The sequence below is a fragment of the Oncorhynchus nerka genome, linkage group LG14 (genome assembly GCF_034236695.1).
Source record: "Oncorhynchus nerka isolate Pitt River linkage group LG14, Oner_Uvic_2.0, whole genome shotgun sequence".
Classification (NCBI taxonomy): domain Eukaryota; kingdom Metazoa; phylum Chordata; class Actinopteri; order Salmoniformes; family Salmonidae; genus Oncorhynchus; species Oncorhynchus nerka.
Window position 1 is genome coordinate 18533941 of NC_088409.1, and position 18367 is coordinate 18552307.

The following is an 18367-nucleotide window of genomic DNA, read 5'->3' on the forward strand; positions in this document are numbered from 1 at the left end:
GAGTGAGTGAGTGAGTGAGTGAGTGACTGCCTGCCTGCCTGCCTGCCTGCCTGCCTGCCTGCCTGCTTGCTTGCTTGCTTGCTTGCTTGCTTCAGGTGGATTTGTGGTGGTGTGGCCAGTGGATCAGAGATGGTCAGGTCTCAGATCTTTACTGTACATGGACACAGAGGGGTGATGCAGGTGTTCTTTACATGGAGCAGGTCTAGTCTGGCTGATTGCTATGCAAGGCCTCCTGGAGGGGCTTCCATGCCAATAGTTGACTCCTGTTCACCACTTCTTGTATAACTTATGTCATGGACTTATAGTTACCAGCTTGCAAGTTACTATTTATTACCATATCATTGTTTTATATCTGTATACACATACAGATCATTATATATACTGTATATACACATACAGATCATTATATATACTGTATATACACATACAGATCATTATATATACTGTATATACACATACAGATCATTATATATACACATTATATATACACATACAGATCATTATATATACTGTATATACACATACAGATCATTATATATACTGTATATACACATACAGATCATTATATATACTGTATATACACATACAGATCATTATATATACTGTATATACACATACAGATCATTATATATACTGTATATACACATACAGATCATTATATATACTGTATATACACATACAGATCATTATATATACTGTATATACACATACAGATCATTATATATACTGTATATACACATACATACAGATCATTATATATACTGTATTATACACATACAGATCATTATATATACTGTATATACACATACAGATCATTATATATACTGTATATACACATACAGATCATTATATATACTGTATATACACATACAGATCATTATATATACTGTATATACACATACAGATCATTATATATACTGTATATACACATACAGATCATTATATATACTGTATATACACATACAGATCATTATATATACTGTATATACACATACAGATCATTATATATACTGTATATACACATATATATACTGTATATACACATACAGATCATTATATATACTGTATATACACATACAGATCATTATATATACTGTATATACACATACAGATATATACACATATACAGATCATTATATATACTGTATATACACATACAGATCATTATATATACTGTATATACACATACAGATCATTATATATACTGTAAATACACATACAGATCATTATATATACTGTATATACACATACAGATCATTATATATACTGTAAATACACATACAGATCATTATATATACTGTAAATACACATTATATATACTGTAGATCATTATATATACTGTATATACACATACAGATCATTATATATACTGTATATACACATACAGATCATTATATATACTGTATATACACATACAGATCATTATATATACTGTATATACATACAGATCATCCCATACAGATCATTATATATACTGTAAATACTACAGATCCTGTATATACACATACAGATCATTATATATACTGTATATACACATACAGATCATTATATATACTGTATATACACATACAGATCATTATATATACTGTATATACACATACAGATCATTATATATACTGTATATACACATACAGATCATTATATATACTGTATATACACATACAGATCATTATATATACTGTATATACACATACAGATCATTATATATACTGTATATACCATACAGATCATTATATATACTCCATACAGATCATCCCCAGATCATTATATATACTCCCAGATCATTATATATACTCACATACAGATCATTATATATACTCACATCAGATCATTATATATACTGTATATACACATCCCCCCTCTCAGTATATACACATTATATATACCCTCCCCTCGCCTCTCTCCCCTCTCACCTCTTGCTTCTCTTGCTTCTCCCCTCTCACCTCTTGCTTCTCTCCCCTCTCCTCCCCTCTCCCCTCTCCCCTCCCTCCCCTCTCCCCTCTCCCCCTCCCCTCGCCTCTCTCCCCCTCTCACCTCTTGCTTCTCTCCCCTCTCTCCCCTCTCCCCCTCCGCTCGCCTCTCTCCCCTCTCACCTCTTGCTTCTCTCCCCTCTCCCCTCTCCCCTCCTCCCTCTCCCCTCTTCCCCTCCCCTCGCCTCTCTCCCCTCTCACCTCTTGCTTCTCGCCCCTCTCCCCTCTCCCCTCTCACCTCTAGCTTCTCTCCCCTCCCACCTCTTTCCCCTCCTCCCCCTCCCTCGCCTCTCTCCCCTCTCACCTCTTGCTTCTCTCCCCTCTCGCCCCCCCTTGCCTCTCTCCTCTCTCCCTCTTGCTCTCCCCTCTCGCCCCTCTCCCCTCTCACCTCTCACCTCTAGCTTCTCTCCCCTCTCACCTCTCTCCCCTCTCACCTCTTGCTTCTCTCCCCTCTCGCCTCTCTCCCCTCTCCTCTCGTCCCTCTCCCCTCTCCCCTGTCCCAGTCCATATTGTAATTTGAACTTCTGGAATCCATCAGGACATGTACATCTGTTTGGGTTTATTCTTCATGTTAACAGTGAGACAGACAACATTTTCAACATATACCTGTAAATCTTTGTAGTGATTTCTCATCTTGTTTTTCAGACTGTCATCACCTTGTTACATCAGCTAGTGATGTGGCTAGGAGGACCATAGGAATGATACCAATGGTTTATTCCCCAGGATGAAAGTGTGTGTATGTGCATGGTGTGCGTGCGTGCGTGTGCATGGCGTGTGTGTGTGTGTGTGTGTGTGTGTGCGTGTGTGTGTATGTGTGTGTGTGTGTGCATGGCGTGTGTGTGTGTATGTGTGTGTGTGTGTGTGTGTGTGTGTGTGTGTGTGTGTGTGTGTGTGTGTGTGTGTGTGTGTGTGTGTGTGTGCATGTGTGTGTGTGTGTATGTGTGTGTGTGTGTGTGTATGTGTGTGTGCGTGCGCGCGTGTGTGTGTGTGTGTGTGTGTGTGTGTGCGTGTGTGTGTGTGTGTGTATGTGTGTGTGTGTGTGTGTGTGTGCGTGTGTGTGTGTGTGTGTATGTGTGTGTGTATGTGTGCGTGTGCGTGTGTGTGTGTGTGTGTGTGTACCGTAATGTGGCTTCCCTCCCCACTGTTCCAGGATTATACCAATGTGATCCAACTAACAGAGACAATAAGAGAATCTGGACACGCTGCGTTCTAAGTTATTCCCTGCAGGAACGGCTCGATGAGTAATGTGATGTTCATGCCGCATGGCGATAACCCCTGTCCTATCAGATTGAATGGAGGACTTTCTCTGAATTCTGAATGCCCTCTGCTGCAATGTGATATTTTGAAGGAGACAGAACAATGTGATATTATGAGGGAGACAGAACAATGTGATATTATGAGAGAGACAGAACAATGTGATATTATGAGGGAGACAGAACAATGTGATATTATGAGGGAGACAGAACAATGTGATATTATGAGGGAGACAGAACAATGTGATATTATGAGGGAGACAGAACAATGTGATATTATGAGATAGACAGAACAATGTGATATTATGAGGGAGACAGAACAATGTGATATTATGAGGGAGACAGAACAATGTGATATTATGAGGAGACAGAACAATGTGATATTATGAGGGAGACAGAACAATGTGATATTATGAGGAGACAGAACAATGTGATATTATGAGGAGGGAGACAGAACAATGTGATATTATGAGGGAGACAGAACAATGTGATATTATGAGGAGACAGAACAATGTGATATTATGAGAGAGACAGAACAATGTGATATTATGAGGGAGACAGACAGAACAATGTGATATTATGAGATATTATGAGAGACAGAACAATGTGATATTATGAGAGAGACAGAACAATGTGATATTATGAGAACAATGTGATATTATGAGACAGAACAATGTGATATTATGAGGGAGACAGAACAGAACAATGTGATATTATGAGAGAGACAGAACAATGTGATATTATGAAGGAGACAGAACAATGTGATATTATGAAGGAGACAGAACAATGTGATATTATGAGGTAGACAGAACAATGTGATATTATGAGGGAGACAGAACAATGTGATATTATGAGGGAGACAGAACAATGTGATATTATGAGGGAGACAGAACAATGTGATATTATGAGATAGACAGAACAATGTGATATTATGAGGGAGACAGAACAATGTGATATTATGAGAGAGACAGAACAATGTGATATTATGAGGGAGACAGAACAATGTGATATTATGAGATAGACAGAACAATGTGATATTATGAGAGAGACAGAACAATGTGATATTATGAAGGAGACAGAACAATGTGATATTATGAGGGAGACAGAACAATGTGATATTATGAGGGAGACAGAACAATGTGATATTATGAGGGAGACAGAACAATGTGATATTATGAGATAGACAGAACAATGTGATATTATGAGGGAGACAGAACAATGTGATATTATGAGATAGACAGAACAATGTGATATTATGAAGGAGACAGAACAATGTGATATTATGAGGGAGACAGAACAATGTGATATTATGATATTATGAGATAGACAGAACAATGTGATATTATGATATTATGAGAGACAGAACAATGTGATATTATGAGATAGACAGAACAATGTGATATTATGAGATAGACAGAACAATGTGATATTATGATACAGAACAATGTGATATTATGAGGGAGACAGAACAATGTGATATTATGAGATAGACAGAACAATGTGATATTATGAGATAGACAGAACAATGTGATATTATGAGAGAGACAGAACAATGTGATATTATGAGGGAGACAGAACAATGTGATATTATGAGATAGACAGAACAATGTGATATTATGAGATAGACAGAACAATGTGATATTATGAGATAGACAGAACAATGTGATATTATGAGAGAGACAGAACAATGTGATATTATGAGGGAGACAGAACAATGTGATATTATGAGATAGACAGAACAATGTGATATTATGAGGGGAGACAGAACAATGTGATATTATGAGGGAGACAGAACAATGTGATATTATGAGGGAGACAGAACAATGTGATATTATGAGATAGACAGAACAATGTGATATTATGAGGGAGACAGAACAATGTGATATTATGAGATAGACAGAACAATGTGATATTATGAGAGAGACAGAGCAATTGCATAAAACAAAAAGCAAAAAACGAAGCACTGAGTCACATAGACACATTTTTATATTCTAAATCCATACTCTCAGTTATTTTTAATTCACCAATCATATGTATATTTCTGCTCAATTACCTTCTGTGACATAATATGCTAAATGTGTAGAAACACAAAGGCAAGGTGAAGTCGGCTGTTTGTTTGTTACATAACCAATGTGCCATTGAATGGTGCCCCTGCCAGCCTGCCTCTGGCTAGAAGGAGTCATCTATTCTAGAGGTTCCATGTCACACCAACAGATGTGAGTCCTTCTGTGCCATTCTCTGGTCCTCTACGTCAGGGGTTCTTCAATTTTTTCAGCCCAAGATCAAAATAAGAAATGGACCGTTCTCCCGTGACCCAAATCGTCCTCCAACGACCCAAATGAAGATGAAATAGTGTGTGATTATAGACGCATTCTGATAACTCGTGACCCACTTGCCCAGGGCCCACTTCAGGCCCAGGCCCATCATTTAAGAAACCCTGCTCTACGTCAATCTCTGCCACCAAGGACAAGGCCACTAAACTGCAAACCATTTATCGTATCAAACTGTACATACTGTATGCATGAGAACATGGGAAAGGTGATGATATCTAATGAAGCACAGTATATGGAGGGAGATTTTGAACGACCCATTTATCACAATGTTCTACCAACATCTCCACAACCAGCTGACTTCAACAGTGTTGGAAATCACCACCAACATCTCCTCAACCAGCTGACTTCAACAGTGTTGGAAATCACCACCAACAGCAGTCTTAGTGTTGGAAATCTCCACAACCAGCTGACTTCAACAGTGTTGGAAATCACCACCAACATCTCTTCAACCAGCTGACTTCAACAGTGTTGGAAATCACCACCACCATCTCCTCAACCAGCTGACTTCAACAGTGTTGGAAATCTCCACCAACATCTCCTCAACCAGCTGACTTCAACAGTGTTGGAAATCTCCACCAACATCTCCTCAACCAGCTGACTTCAACAGTGTTGGAAATCACCACCACCATCTCCTCAACCAGCTGACTTCAACAGTGTTGGAAATCTCCACCAACATCTCCTCAACCAGCTGACTTCAACAGTGTTGGAAATCACCACAAACAGCAGTCTTAAACAGTGTTGGAAATCTCCACCAACATCTCCTCAACCAGCTGACTTCAACAGTGTTGGAAATCTCCACAAACAGCGGTCTTAGACAGTGTTGGAAATCTCCTCAACCAGCTGACTTCAACAGTGTTGGAAATCTCCACAAACAGCAGTCTTAGACAGTGTTGGAAATCTCCATCAACAGCAGTCTTAGTGTTGGAAATCTCCACAAACAGCAGTCTTAGACAGTGTTGGAAATCTCCACAAACAGCAGTCTTAGACAGTGTTGGAAATCTCCACAAACAGCAGTCTTAGACAGTGTAGGAAATCTCCACCAACAGCAGTCTTAGACAGTGTTGGAAATCTCCACAAACAGCGGTCGTAGACAGTGTTGGAAATCTCCTCAACCAGCTGACTTCAACAGTGTTGGAAATCTCCACCAACAGCAGTCCTAGACAGTGTAGGAAATCTCCACCAACAGCAGTCTTAGACAGTGTTGGAAATCTCCACAAACAGCAGTCTTAGTGTTGGAAATCTCCACCAACAGCAGTCTTAGACAGTGTTGGAAATCTCCACCAACAGCAGTCTTAGACAGTGTAGGAAATCTCCACCAACAGCAGTCTTAGTGTTGGAAATCTCCACAAACAGCAGTCTTAGTGTTGGAAATCTCCACAAACAGCAGTCTCAGTGTTGGAAATCTCCACAAACAGCAGTCTTAGACAGTGTTGGAAATCTCCACAAACAGCAGTCTTAGACAGTGTTGGAAATCTCCACCAACAGCAGTCTTAGTGTTGGAAATCTCCACAAACAGCAGTCTCAGTGTTGGAAATCTCCACAAACAGCAGTCTTAGTGTTGGAAATCTCCACAAACAGCAGTCTTAGTGTTGGAAATCTCCACCAACAGCAGTCTTAGTGTTGGAAATCTCCACAAACAGCAGTCTTAGACAGTGTTGGAAATCTCCACCAACAGCAGTCTTAGTGTTGGAAATCTCCACAAACAGCAGTCTCAGTGTTGGAAATCTCCACAAACAGCAGTCTTAGACAGTGTTGGAAATCTCCACCAACAGCAGTCTTAGTGTTGGAAATCTCCACAAACAGCAGTCTTAGACAGTGTTGGAAATCTCCACCAACAGCAGTCTTAGACAGTGTTGGAAATCTCCACCAACAGCAGTCTTAGTGTTGGAAATCTCCACAAACAGCAGTCTCAGTGTTGGAAATCTCCACAAACAGCAGTCTTAGACAGTGTTGGAAATCTCCACAAACAGCAGTCTTAGACAGTGTTGGAAATCTCCACCAACAGCAGTCTTAGTGTTGGAAATCTCCACAAACAGCAGTCTCAGTGTTGGAAATCTCCACAAACAGCAGTCTTAGTGTTGGAAATCTCCACAAACAGCAGTCTTAGTGTTGGAAATCTCCACCAACAGCAGTCTTAGTGTTGGAAATCTCCACAAACAGCAGTCTTAGACAGTGTTGGAAATCTCAACCAACAGCAGTCTTAGTGTTGGAAATCTCCACAAACAGCAGTCTCAGTGTTGGAAATCTCCACAAACAGCAGTCTTAGACAGTGTTGGAAATCTCCACCAACAGCAGTCTTAGTGTTGGAAATCTCCACAAACAGCAGTCTTAGACAGTGTTGGAAATCTCCACAAACAGCAGTCTTAGACAGTGTTGGAAATCTCCACCAACAGCAGTCTTAGACAGTGTTGGAAATCTCCACCAACAGCAGTCTTAGACAGTGTTGGAAATCTCCACCAACAGCAGTCTTAGACAGTGTTGGAAATCTCCACAAACAGCAGTCTTAGACAGTGTTGGAAATCTCCTCAAACAGCAGTCTTAGACAGTGTTGGAAATCTCCACAAACAGCAGTCTTAGACAGTGTTGGAAATCTCCACAAACAGCAGTCTTAGACAGTGTTGGAAATCTCCACAAACAGTGGTCGTAGACAGTGTTGGCCATGTAGTGTATCAAACCACAGCTTTGTCATGAATGATCCCATCCCTCCACTGTCTCCTGGATGACCTCTCAGCCCTGCCCACTGATGTGGTAGTGACCCGGAAGTTACTTCAACCTGGGATCACTGGCTAGCTCAGAACAACAGTAAGCCCACACCTACGCTGACATTAACAAGAAGTCAAGGAACACTCTCAATCTGCAGACGATCATTTCATTCCAGGAAGACAAATAATCTGACCGACTATCAGACACAGCCCAGCTTGACCATGACTCATTGCAGAGAGCCAACAGAAGAGGGTGTAAAATATGTTTTCCGGCAGGAAGGAAGAAAGTGGAAGTTAGGTCTTAAATGTCTTGACTGCTGCCACCGGGAACCTGTGAAGAGAGCTGAGAAGACGCAACACCAGATGGAACACATTTCACCAACCACACTAACCCTGGATGCCAACCCAACCCAACATGTGTCATAGTTAGGGCCATGTGTTTTGGTTAATCATATCAGAAGCCTAAGGATCTCTCCGTCTCAGAGCAGCATAGCAGGATGTCATTTAGGACAATGCGTTTCCGCTGCCTAACCTTTGCAGAAGGTGAGAGAAAGTAAAGTAGGAAGCTGAATAGAGAGAGACTGAATGAGAACGTAGACTTCACATCAATGACCTGAGGACCAATTTAGCCAGAGGTTCTTTGTGCTGCGACAGATCAGTCCTTTCTCTGAGTGGGGCCTGATGAGCTCCTTAAAGGTATGGAAGGAGGAGAGGTAGAGAGGAGGAGAGGTAGAGAGGAGGAGATGAAGAGAGGAGGAGATGAAGAGAGGAGGAGATGTAGAGAGGAGGAGCGATAGAGAGGAGGAGAGGTAGAGAGGAGGAGAGGAACAGAGGTAGAGAGGAGAAGAGGTAGAGAGGAGGAGAGGTAGAGAGGAGAGTTAGAGAGGAGGAGAGGTAGAGAGGTAGAGAGGAGAGGTAGAGAGGAGAGGTAGAGAGGAAGAGAGGTAGAGAGGAAGAGAGGAGGAGAGGTAGAGAGGAGGAGAGGTAGAGAGGAGAGGTATAGAGGAGGAGAGGTAGAGAGGAGGAGAGGAAGAGAGGAGGAGAGGAAGAGGTGGAGGGAGAGGAGGAGCGGAGGAGAGAGGAGGAGAGGTAGAGAAGGAGGAGAGGTAGAGAGGAAGAGAGGTGGAGAGGAGGAGGGAGAGAGAGGAGGAGCGATAGAGAGGAGGAGAGGTAGAGAGGAGGAGAGGGAGAGGAGAGAGGAGAGGAGAGAGGAGGTGGAGAGGTAGAGAGGAGGAGCAATAGAGAGGAGGAGAGGTAGAGAGGAGGAGGAGGAGGAGAGAAGAGGTAGAGAGGTGGAGAGGAGGAGAGGAGGAGAGAGGTAGAGAGGAGGAGCGATAGAGCAGAGGAGAGGTAGAGAGGAGGAGAGGAGGAGAGGTGGAGAGGAGGAGCGATAGAGAGGAGGAGAGGTAGAGAGGAGGAGAGGTAGAGAGGAAGAGAGGTGGAGAGGAGGAGCGATAGAGAGGAGGAGAGGTAGAGAGGAGGAGAGGGAGAGAGGAGGAGCGATAGAGAGGAGGAGAGGTAGAGAGGAGGAGCAATAGAGAGGAGGAGAGGTAGAGAGGAGGAGAGGTAGAGAAGAGGTAGAGAGGTGGAGAGGAGGAGAGGAGGAGAGGTAGAGCAGAGGAGCGATAGAGCAGAGGAGAGGTAGAGAGGAGGAGAGGTAGAGAGGAGGAGCGATAGAGAGGAGAGGTAGAGAGGAGGAGAGGTAGAGGGGTAGAGAGGTAGAGAGGTAGAGAGGAGGAGAGGAGGAGAGGTAGAGAGGAGGAGAGGAAGAAAACACTTGACAAAACGTCTGTTCTCCAAGTCTCAGCCTCATCACCATGTGTCCCCCTGGATTTGAGTACAGACGTATGCTGGGATTCAAGCAAACCTGCAATGTGAAAAGTAATATTGTTCATCTGCTACAAAACTGTCTTTCTTTTTTTTAGGTGAATGACCGCCAAGACTAGGTTAAGTTAATAAGAGTGGACAACAGGCTAATGTGTCCAGTTAGGAGAATAACAACAATGGCATCCTTTCCTTGTGCTGAGTTCTTCCCACAGGGCCCTTCTCCCTGTCCTTCAAACACAACTCAACACAACTCAACACAACTCCAGATTACTGTTTGCTCCTGTCCTGTCCCTCTGTAATGACCAAAGACCCAGACATCCTGTCCTGTCCCTCTGTAATGACCAAAGACCCAGACATCCTGTCCTGTCCCTCTGTAATGACCAAAGACCCAGACATCCTGTCCTGTCCCTCTGTACTGACCAAAGACCCAGACATCCTGTCCTGTCCCTCTGTACTGACCAAAGACCCAGACATCCTGTCCTGTCCTGTCCCTCTGTAATGACCAAAGACCCAGACATCCTGTCCTGTCCCTCTGTAATGACCAAAGACCCAGACATCCTGTCCTGTCCCTCTGTAATGACCCAGACATCCTGTCCTGTCCCTCTGTAATGACCAAAGACCCAGACATCCTGTCCTTTCCCTCTGTAATGACCAAAGACCCAGACATCCTGTCCTGTCCCTCTGTACTGACCAAAGACCCAGACATCCTGTCCTGTCCCTCTGTAATGACCAAAGACCAGACATCCTGTCCTGTCCCTCTGTAATGACCAAAGACCCAGACATCCTGTCCTGTCCCTCTGTAATGACCAAAGACCCAGACATCCTGTCCTGTCCCTCTGTAATGACCAAAGCCCCAGACATCCTGTCCTGTCCTGTCCCTCTGTAATGACCAAAGACCCAGACATCCTGTCCTGTCCTGTTGCTCTGTAATGACCAAAGACCCAGACATCCTGTCCTGTCCCTCTGTAATGACCAAAGACCCAGACATCCTGTCCTGTCCCTCTGTAATGACCAAAGACCCAGACATCCTGTCCTGTCCTGTCCCTCTGTACTGACCAAAGACCCAGACATCCTGTCCTGTCGCTCTGTACTGACCAAAGACCCAGACATCCTGTCCTGTCCCTCTGTAATGACCAAAGACCCAGACATCCTGTCCTGTCTCTATGTACTGACCAAAGACGCAGACATCCTGTCCTGATGACAGCCTCTGTGTGTGTGTGTGTGTGTGCGTGCGTGCGTGCGTGTGCGTGCACGTGTACATGTGTATATGTACCCAGGACCAGACAGGGGACTGGAGAAAACATACATTTTAAACGATCTGTCTGAATGATGTTCCCTGTCTCTGCCCAGGATGATAATTGGGGTACGGTGGTCAACTTACGTCTATTGCCAGATTTTCACATTTGCACTCCCTAATACTCTATATGGATATATGGGCGGCAGGTAGCCTAGTGGTTAGAGCGTTGGGCCAGTAACCGAAAGGTTGGTAGATCCCTGAGCTGACAAGATAGAAATCTGTCATTCTGCTCCTGCACAAGGCAGTTAACCCACTGTTCCTAGGCTGCCATTGTAAATGAGAATTTGTTCTTAACTGACTTGCTTGGTTAAATTAAAAATAAAAATGACTTGCTACTACGTATATGTGTTGCCCATTTTGGAAAAACCCCTTACTATAACCTTTCTCTCTCCTTTGCCGTCTGACCTTTGATCCCTAGTAAGGTGCTGAAGGAGATCCCTCTGGGGGACCTGCGTCCTAACGAGACAGTCCAGGCATCCCAGGAGGCTCAGCTCCTGTCCCAGCTCCACCACCCAGCCATCATCACTTTCTACAGCAGCTTTCTGCATAGAGACTCCTTCTGCATCATCACTGAGTACTGTGAGGTAGGACTGATGTCTCCAGATCTCTTGGAAACTTTTGTGCTGTTGCAATCTCATCCACAACCTTGAATAATGCATTCATTCTCGAGTTCCCTCTGTCAGCTGGACTGGCATCAGGTCAGGGCATCAACCATGCAGTGAGGAAATATTCTCCGCCATCGGTCCGTTTTCAGTTTCCTCGTTTGACCTTGGGCAGGGATCGTGTGTACCTTGCCACTGCATTCTCAGTTGTTATTTTCTGTCAGAAACATGTGAAGTGGTTAACCTTTACAGGATTGGTGGGTCCCCCTCGGTACGGTTGAGCTAACGTAGGCTAATGTGATTAGCATGAGGTCGTAAGTAACAAGAACATTTCCCAGGACATAGACATATCTGATATTGGCAGAAAGCTTAAATTCTTGTTAATCGAACTGCACTGACCAATTTACAGTAGTTACCTTGCTATTGTTTGAGGAGAGTGCACAGTAATGAACTTGAAAAGTTATTAATAAACCAATTAGGCACATTTGGGCAGTCTTGATACAACATTTTTAACAGAATGCAATGGTTCATTGGATCCGCCTAAAACTTTGCACATACACTGCTGCCATCTAGTGGTCGAAATCTATGTTGCGCCTGGTCTAGAATGATATATTATGGCCTTTCTCTTGCATTTCAAAGATGATGGTGCAAAAAAACTTTAAAAAACGTTTTTTTCTTTGTATTATCTTTTACCAGATCTAATTATATTCTCCTTCATTCATTTCACAGTTCCACAAACTTCAAAGTGTTTCCTTTCAAATGGTATCAAGAATATGTATATACATTTGAAGTCGGAAGTTTACATACACTTAGGTTGGAGTCATTAACTTGTTTTTCAACCATTCCACAAATTTCTTGTTAACAAACTATAGTTTTGCCAAGTCAGTTAGGACATCTATTTTGTGCATGACACAAGTAATTTTTCCAACAATTGTTTACAGACAGATTATTTAACTTATAATTAAATTTATCACAATTCCAGTGGGTCAGAAGTTTAGTTAACGGTGCCTTTAAACAGCGTGGAAAATTCCAGAAAATGATGTCATGGCTTTAGAAGCTTCTGATAGGCTAATTGACACCATTTGAGTCAATTGGAGATGTACCTGTGAATGTATTTCAAGGCCTACCTTCAAACTCAGTGCCTCTTTGCTTGATGGGAAAATCAAAAGAAATCAGCCAAGACCTTAGAAAATGATTGTAGACCTCCACAAGTCTGGTTCAACCTTGGGAGCAATTTCCAATCGCCTGAAGGTACCACGTTCATCTGTACAAACAATAGTACACAAGTATAAACACCATGGGACCACGCAGCCGTCATAACGCTCAGGAAGGAGACCCGTTCTGTCTTCTAGAGATGAACGCACTTTGGTGTGAAAAGTCCAAATCAATCCCAGAACAACAGCAAAGGACCTTGTGAAGATGCTGGAGGAAACAGGTACAAAAGTATTTATATCCACAGTTAAACGAGTCCTATATCGACGTAACCTGAAAGGCCGCTCAGCAAGGAAGAAGCCACTGCTCCAAAACCGCCATACAAAATCCAGACTACGGTTTGCAACTGCACATGGGGACAAAGATCGTACTTTTTGGAGAAATGTCCTCTGGTCTGATGAAACAAAAATAGAAGTGTTTGACCATAATGACCATCATAATGTTTGGAGGAAATATAGGGAGGCTTGCAAGCCGAAGAATACCATCCCAACCTTGAGGCACGTGGGTGGCAGCATCATGTTGTGGGGGTGCTTTGCTGCAGGAGGGACTGGTGCACTTCACAAAATAGATGGCTTCATGAGGCAGTAAAATGATGTAGATATATTGAAGCAACATCTCAAGATATCAGTCAGGAAGTTAAAGCTTGGTCGCAAATGGGTCTTTCAAATGGACAATGACACCAAGCATACTTCCAAAGTTGTGGCAAAATGGCTTAAGGACAACAAAGTCAAGGTATTGGAGTGGCCATCACAAAGCCCTGACCTCAATCCTATAGAAAATTTGTGGGCAGAACTGAAAAAGCGTGTGCGAGCAAGGAGGCCTACACACCTGACTCAGTTACACCACCTCTGTCAGGAGGAATGGGCCAAAATTCACCCAACTTATTGTGGGAAGCTTGTGGAAGGCTACCCGAAACGTTTGACCCAAGTTAAACAATTTAAAGGCAATGCTACCAAATACTAATTGAGTGTATGTAAACTTCTGACCCACTGGGAATGTGATGAAAGAAATAAAAGCTGAAATAAATCATTCCCTCTACTATTATTCTGACATATCAAATACTTAAAATAAAGTGGTGATCCTAACTGACCTAAGACAGGGAATAGGAGACAGGCCAGTACATCAGGAGACGTGGAAGAAGCCGTAGGAGGGCAACAACCCAGCAGCAGGACCGCTACCTCCGCCTTTGTGCAAGGAGGAGCAGGAGGAGCACTGCCAGAGCCCTGCAAAATGACCTCCAGCAGGCCACAAATGTGCATGTGTCTGCTCAAACGGTCAGAAACAGACTCCATGAGGGTGGTATGAGGGCCCGACGTCCACAGGTGGGGGTTGTGCTTTACAGCCCAACACCGTGCAGGACGTTTGGCATTTGCCAGAGAACACCAAGATTGTCAAATTCGCCACTGGCGCCCTGTGCTCTTCACAGATGAAAGCAGGTTCATACTGAGCACATGTGACAGTCTGGAGACGCCGTTGTTAAGGGATTCTTTATCAATAATGACTAATTATGTTTACATTTCAATCAGGACTGACTAATCAGAATACTATTATGTTACTGTATAGATGTATGAATTTTCTTTTAATCCTAGTACTGGATATAATGTGTGTAAATATAATCAAGAATTAGAACATTGACTGTCTGTTCCTTGGTAGAAATGAATCAACTTATCGTCAGACTGGCTAGAATGCTTATCTACACAGGTCGACCTTGGCTCATAAATTATATTAAATTGGTGTGGGACGATGTGGGAAGGCTTGAGATACTGCCTTTGTACCAGGGTGAAGAAGAGACGGGACAGTTCGAAAACTAATGACGTCATTTTCAGTTTATAACCTGTGGTTAACTGTATCATGTTCAGTACTCTCGAGAATAAACGCTGCTGATTGATTTTGAGACTGGTCTCTGTCCATTTTATGCAAATAAGAGTCTTACAAATTCTTAGAAGTGGACGGAGTGTTTAATTTAATTGGGTGTTAAAACATGTAGGAATTTAATTCCTGTAACAGCCGTGGAGAACGTTCTGCTGCCTGCAACATCCTCCAGCATGAACGGTTTGGCGGTGGGTCAGTCATGGTGTGGGGTGGCATTTCTTTGGGGGGCCGCACAGCCCTCCATGTGCTCGCCAGAGGTAGCCTGACAGCCATAAGGTACCGAGATGAGATCCTCAGACCCCTTGTGAGACCATATGCTGGTGCGTTTGGCCCTGGGTTCCTCCTAATGCAAGACAATGCTAGACCTCATGTGGCTGGAGTGTGTCAGCAGTTCCTGCAAGAGGAAGGCATTGATGCTATGGACTGGCCCACCCGTTCCCCAGACCTGAATCCAATTGAGCACATCTGGGACATCATGTCTCGCTCCATCCACCAACGCCACGTTGCACCACAGACTGTCCAGGAGTTGGCGGATGCTTTAGTCCAGGTCTGAGAGGAGATCCTCAGGAGACCATCCGCCACCTCATCAGGAGCATGCCCAGGCATTGTAGGGAGGTCATACAGGCACGTGGAGGCCACACACACTACTGAGCCTCATTTTGACTTGTTTTAAGGACATTACATCAAAGTTGGATCAGCCTGTAGTGTGGTTTTCCACTTTAATTTTGAGTGTGACTCTAAATCCAGACCTCCATGGGTTGATAAATTTGATTTCCATTGATAATATTTGTGTGATTTTGTTGTCAGCACATTCAACTATGTAAAGAAAAAAGTATTTAATAAGAATATTTCATTCATTCAGATGTAGGATGTGTTATTTTAGTGTTCCCTTTATTTTTTTGAGCAGTGTATTTGGCTAAGGTGTATGTAACCTTCCGACGTCAACTGTGCTTGCTTCAGGTCATGAGCCACAGACTGTTAGATTTGGGTATGTCATTTTAGGCGAATTCTGAAAAAAGGGTCCAATCCTTAACACCTGCCCTTTCCACAACACAGACTGACCAGGTGAATCCAGGTGAATCCAGGTGAAAGTTAAGATCCCTTGTTGATGTCACTTTTTAAATCCACTTCAATCAGTGTTGATGAAGGGGAGGAGACAGGCTAAATTGTTAAGCTTGGAGACAATTGAGACATGGATTGTCTATTTGTGCAATTCAGGCAGTGAATGGGCAAGAAAATATTTGTCTTTAGACGGGGTATGGTAGTAGGTGCCTGGTGGGGGTGGTGGGGGTGCAACACAATATTAGGAAGGTGTTCCTAATGTTTGGTATACTCAGTGTATATTTCAACATAGTATGTCATTGTTATTCAAGGTAGAACAAATGAACAGAATCGTCTACACACACCTTATTCAATACTGCATTATCACAGCATTAAAATAGGACTATAGAAGGCCACAGATGCATGATCTTAATTTGATCCTCATGTTGCAGGAGAACTTTCCAGGAAATGTCAAATGTGTAGTGTGTTTTTAAAAATACTTCTGAAGTTTGTAATTTCCCCTTTGAAATGTCATACTTGATTTTCCTTTATGAAAAATGTATCAACCCCTACAAAAATGTCCATGAATTATAATCACATAATTCACATTTCCTGTTGCTGCAGGATTATTTTCCTGCTGTAGCAAACTGGCTCAAATTAAGATCCTACATGTGTATATGGACGTTTTGATCCCGTCATGCACTTATTGTGTTATAAAGTCATGGCGTCGTGATTTTCTTATATAACACCATGGCTTGGAATCACTCCATACAGCGCGAACATGATTACATGGTCACTGTGGTTCCCTGCACCAGAACAGCACACCTCTCTCTTCAAACTGTAGCCCTGTAGGTGTTCCAAGCTAGAGAGAGGTCACAGGGAAATGTCTGAAGTGTCAGAGCATGGAACAAGTGATTGATCTGTGCCCCCTCCTTCTCCGCCCCCCTTCTCTCGCTCTCGCTCTCTCCCCGTTTTTCTTTTCATCTTGTCAAAGTGTTTGCTGTATAGATTACAGCAGGTAGGGGTTCTGTCCTTCAGTCTTTCTCCTACTAGATTACAGCTGTAGGGGTCCTGTCCTCCAGTCTTTCTCCTACTAGAGTACAGCAGGTAGGGGTCCTGTCCTCCAGTGTTTCTCCACCTACAGTAGAGTACAGCAGGTAGGGGTCCTGTCCTCCAGTCTTTCTCAAACTAGATTACAGCAGGTAGGGGTCCTGTCCTCCAGTCTTTCTCCTACTAGAGTACAGCAGGTAGGGGTCCTGTCCTCCAGTCTTTCTCCTACTACAGTAGATTACAGCAGGTAGGGGTCCTGTCCTCCAGTCTTTCTCCTACTAGAGTACAGCAGGTAGGGGTCCTGTCCTCCAGTCTTTCTCCTACTACAGTAGATTACAGCAAGTAGGGGTCCTGTCCTCCAGTCTTTCTCCTACTATAGTAGATTACAGCAGGTAGGGGTCCTGTCCTCCAGTCTTTCTCCTACTACAGTAGATTATAGCAGGTACGGGTCCTGTCCTCCAGTCTTTCTCCTACTAGATTACAGCAGGTAGGGGTCCTGTCCTCCAGTCTTTCTCCTACTACAGTAGATTACGACAGGTAGGGGTCCTGTCCTCCAGTCTTTCTCCTACTACAGTAGATTACAGCAGGTAGGGGTCCTGTACTCCAGTCTTTATCCTACTAGATTACAGCAGGTAGGGGTCCTGTCCTCCAGTCTTTCTCCTACTAGAGTACAGCAGGTAGGGGTCCTGTCCTCCAGTCTTTCTCCTACTACAGTAGATTACAACAGGTAGGGGTCCTGTCCTCCAGTCTTTCTCCTACTACAGTAGATTACAGCAGGTAGGGGTCCTGTACTCCAGTCTTTATCCTACTAGATTACAGCAGGTAGGGGTCCTGTCCTCCAGTCTTTCTCCTACTAGAGTACAGCAGGTAGGGGTCCTGTCCTCCAGTCTTTCTCCTACTACAGTAGAGTACAGCAGGTAGGGGTCCTGTACTCCAGTCTTTCTCCTACTACAGTAGATTACAGCAGGTACGGGTCCTGTCCTCCAGTCTTTATCCTACTAGATTACAGCAGGTAGGGGTCCTGTCCTCCAGTCTTTCTCCTACTAGATTACAGCAGGTAGGGGTCCTGTCCTCCAGTCTTTCTCCTACTACAGTAGATTACAGCAGGTACGGGTCCTGTCCTCCAGTCTTTCTCCTACTACAGTAGATTACAGCAGGTAGGGGTCCTGTCCTCCAGTCTTTCTCCTACTAGATTACAGCAGGTAGGG

At 43.5% G+C, this 18367-nt stretch overlaps 1 protein-coding gene across 3 annotated transcripts in view; it reads left to right on the top strand.

The window, feature by feature from the left end:
* nek11 (NIMA-related kinase 11) overlaps nucleotides 1-18367 on the top strand; it is a 168013-nt gene that overhangs the window by 6950 nt on the left and 142696 nt on the right. For all 3 annotated transcript variants that reach the window (XM_065027659.1, XM_065027660.1, XM_065027658.1), the window contains exon 3: nucleotides 11801-11966. In XM_065027659.1, coding sequence (XP_064883731.1) covers nucleotides 11801-11966 — 166 coding nt within the window. The remainder of the gene's footprint in view (nucleotides 1-11800; nucleotides 11967-18367) is intronic.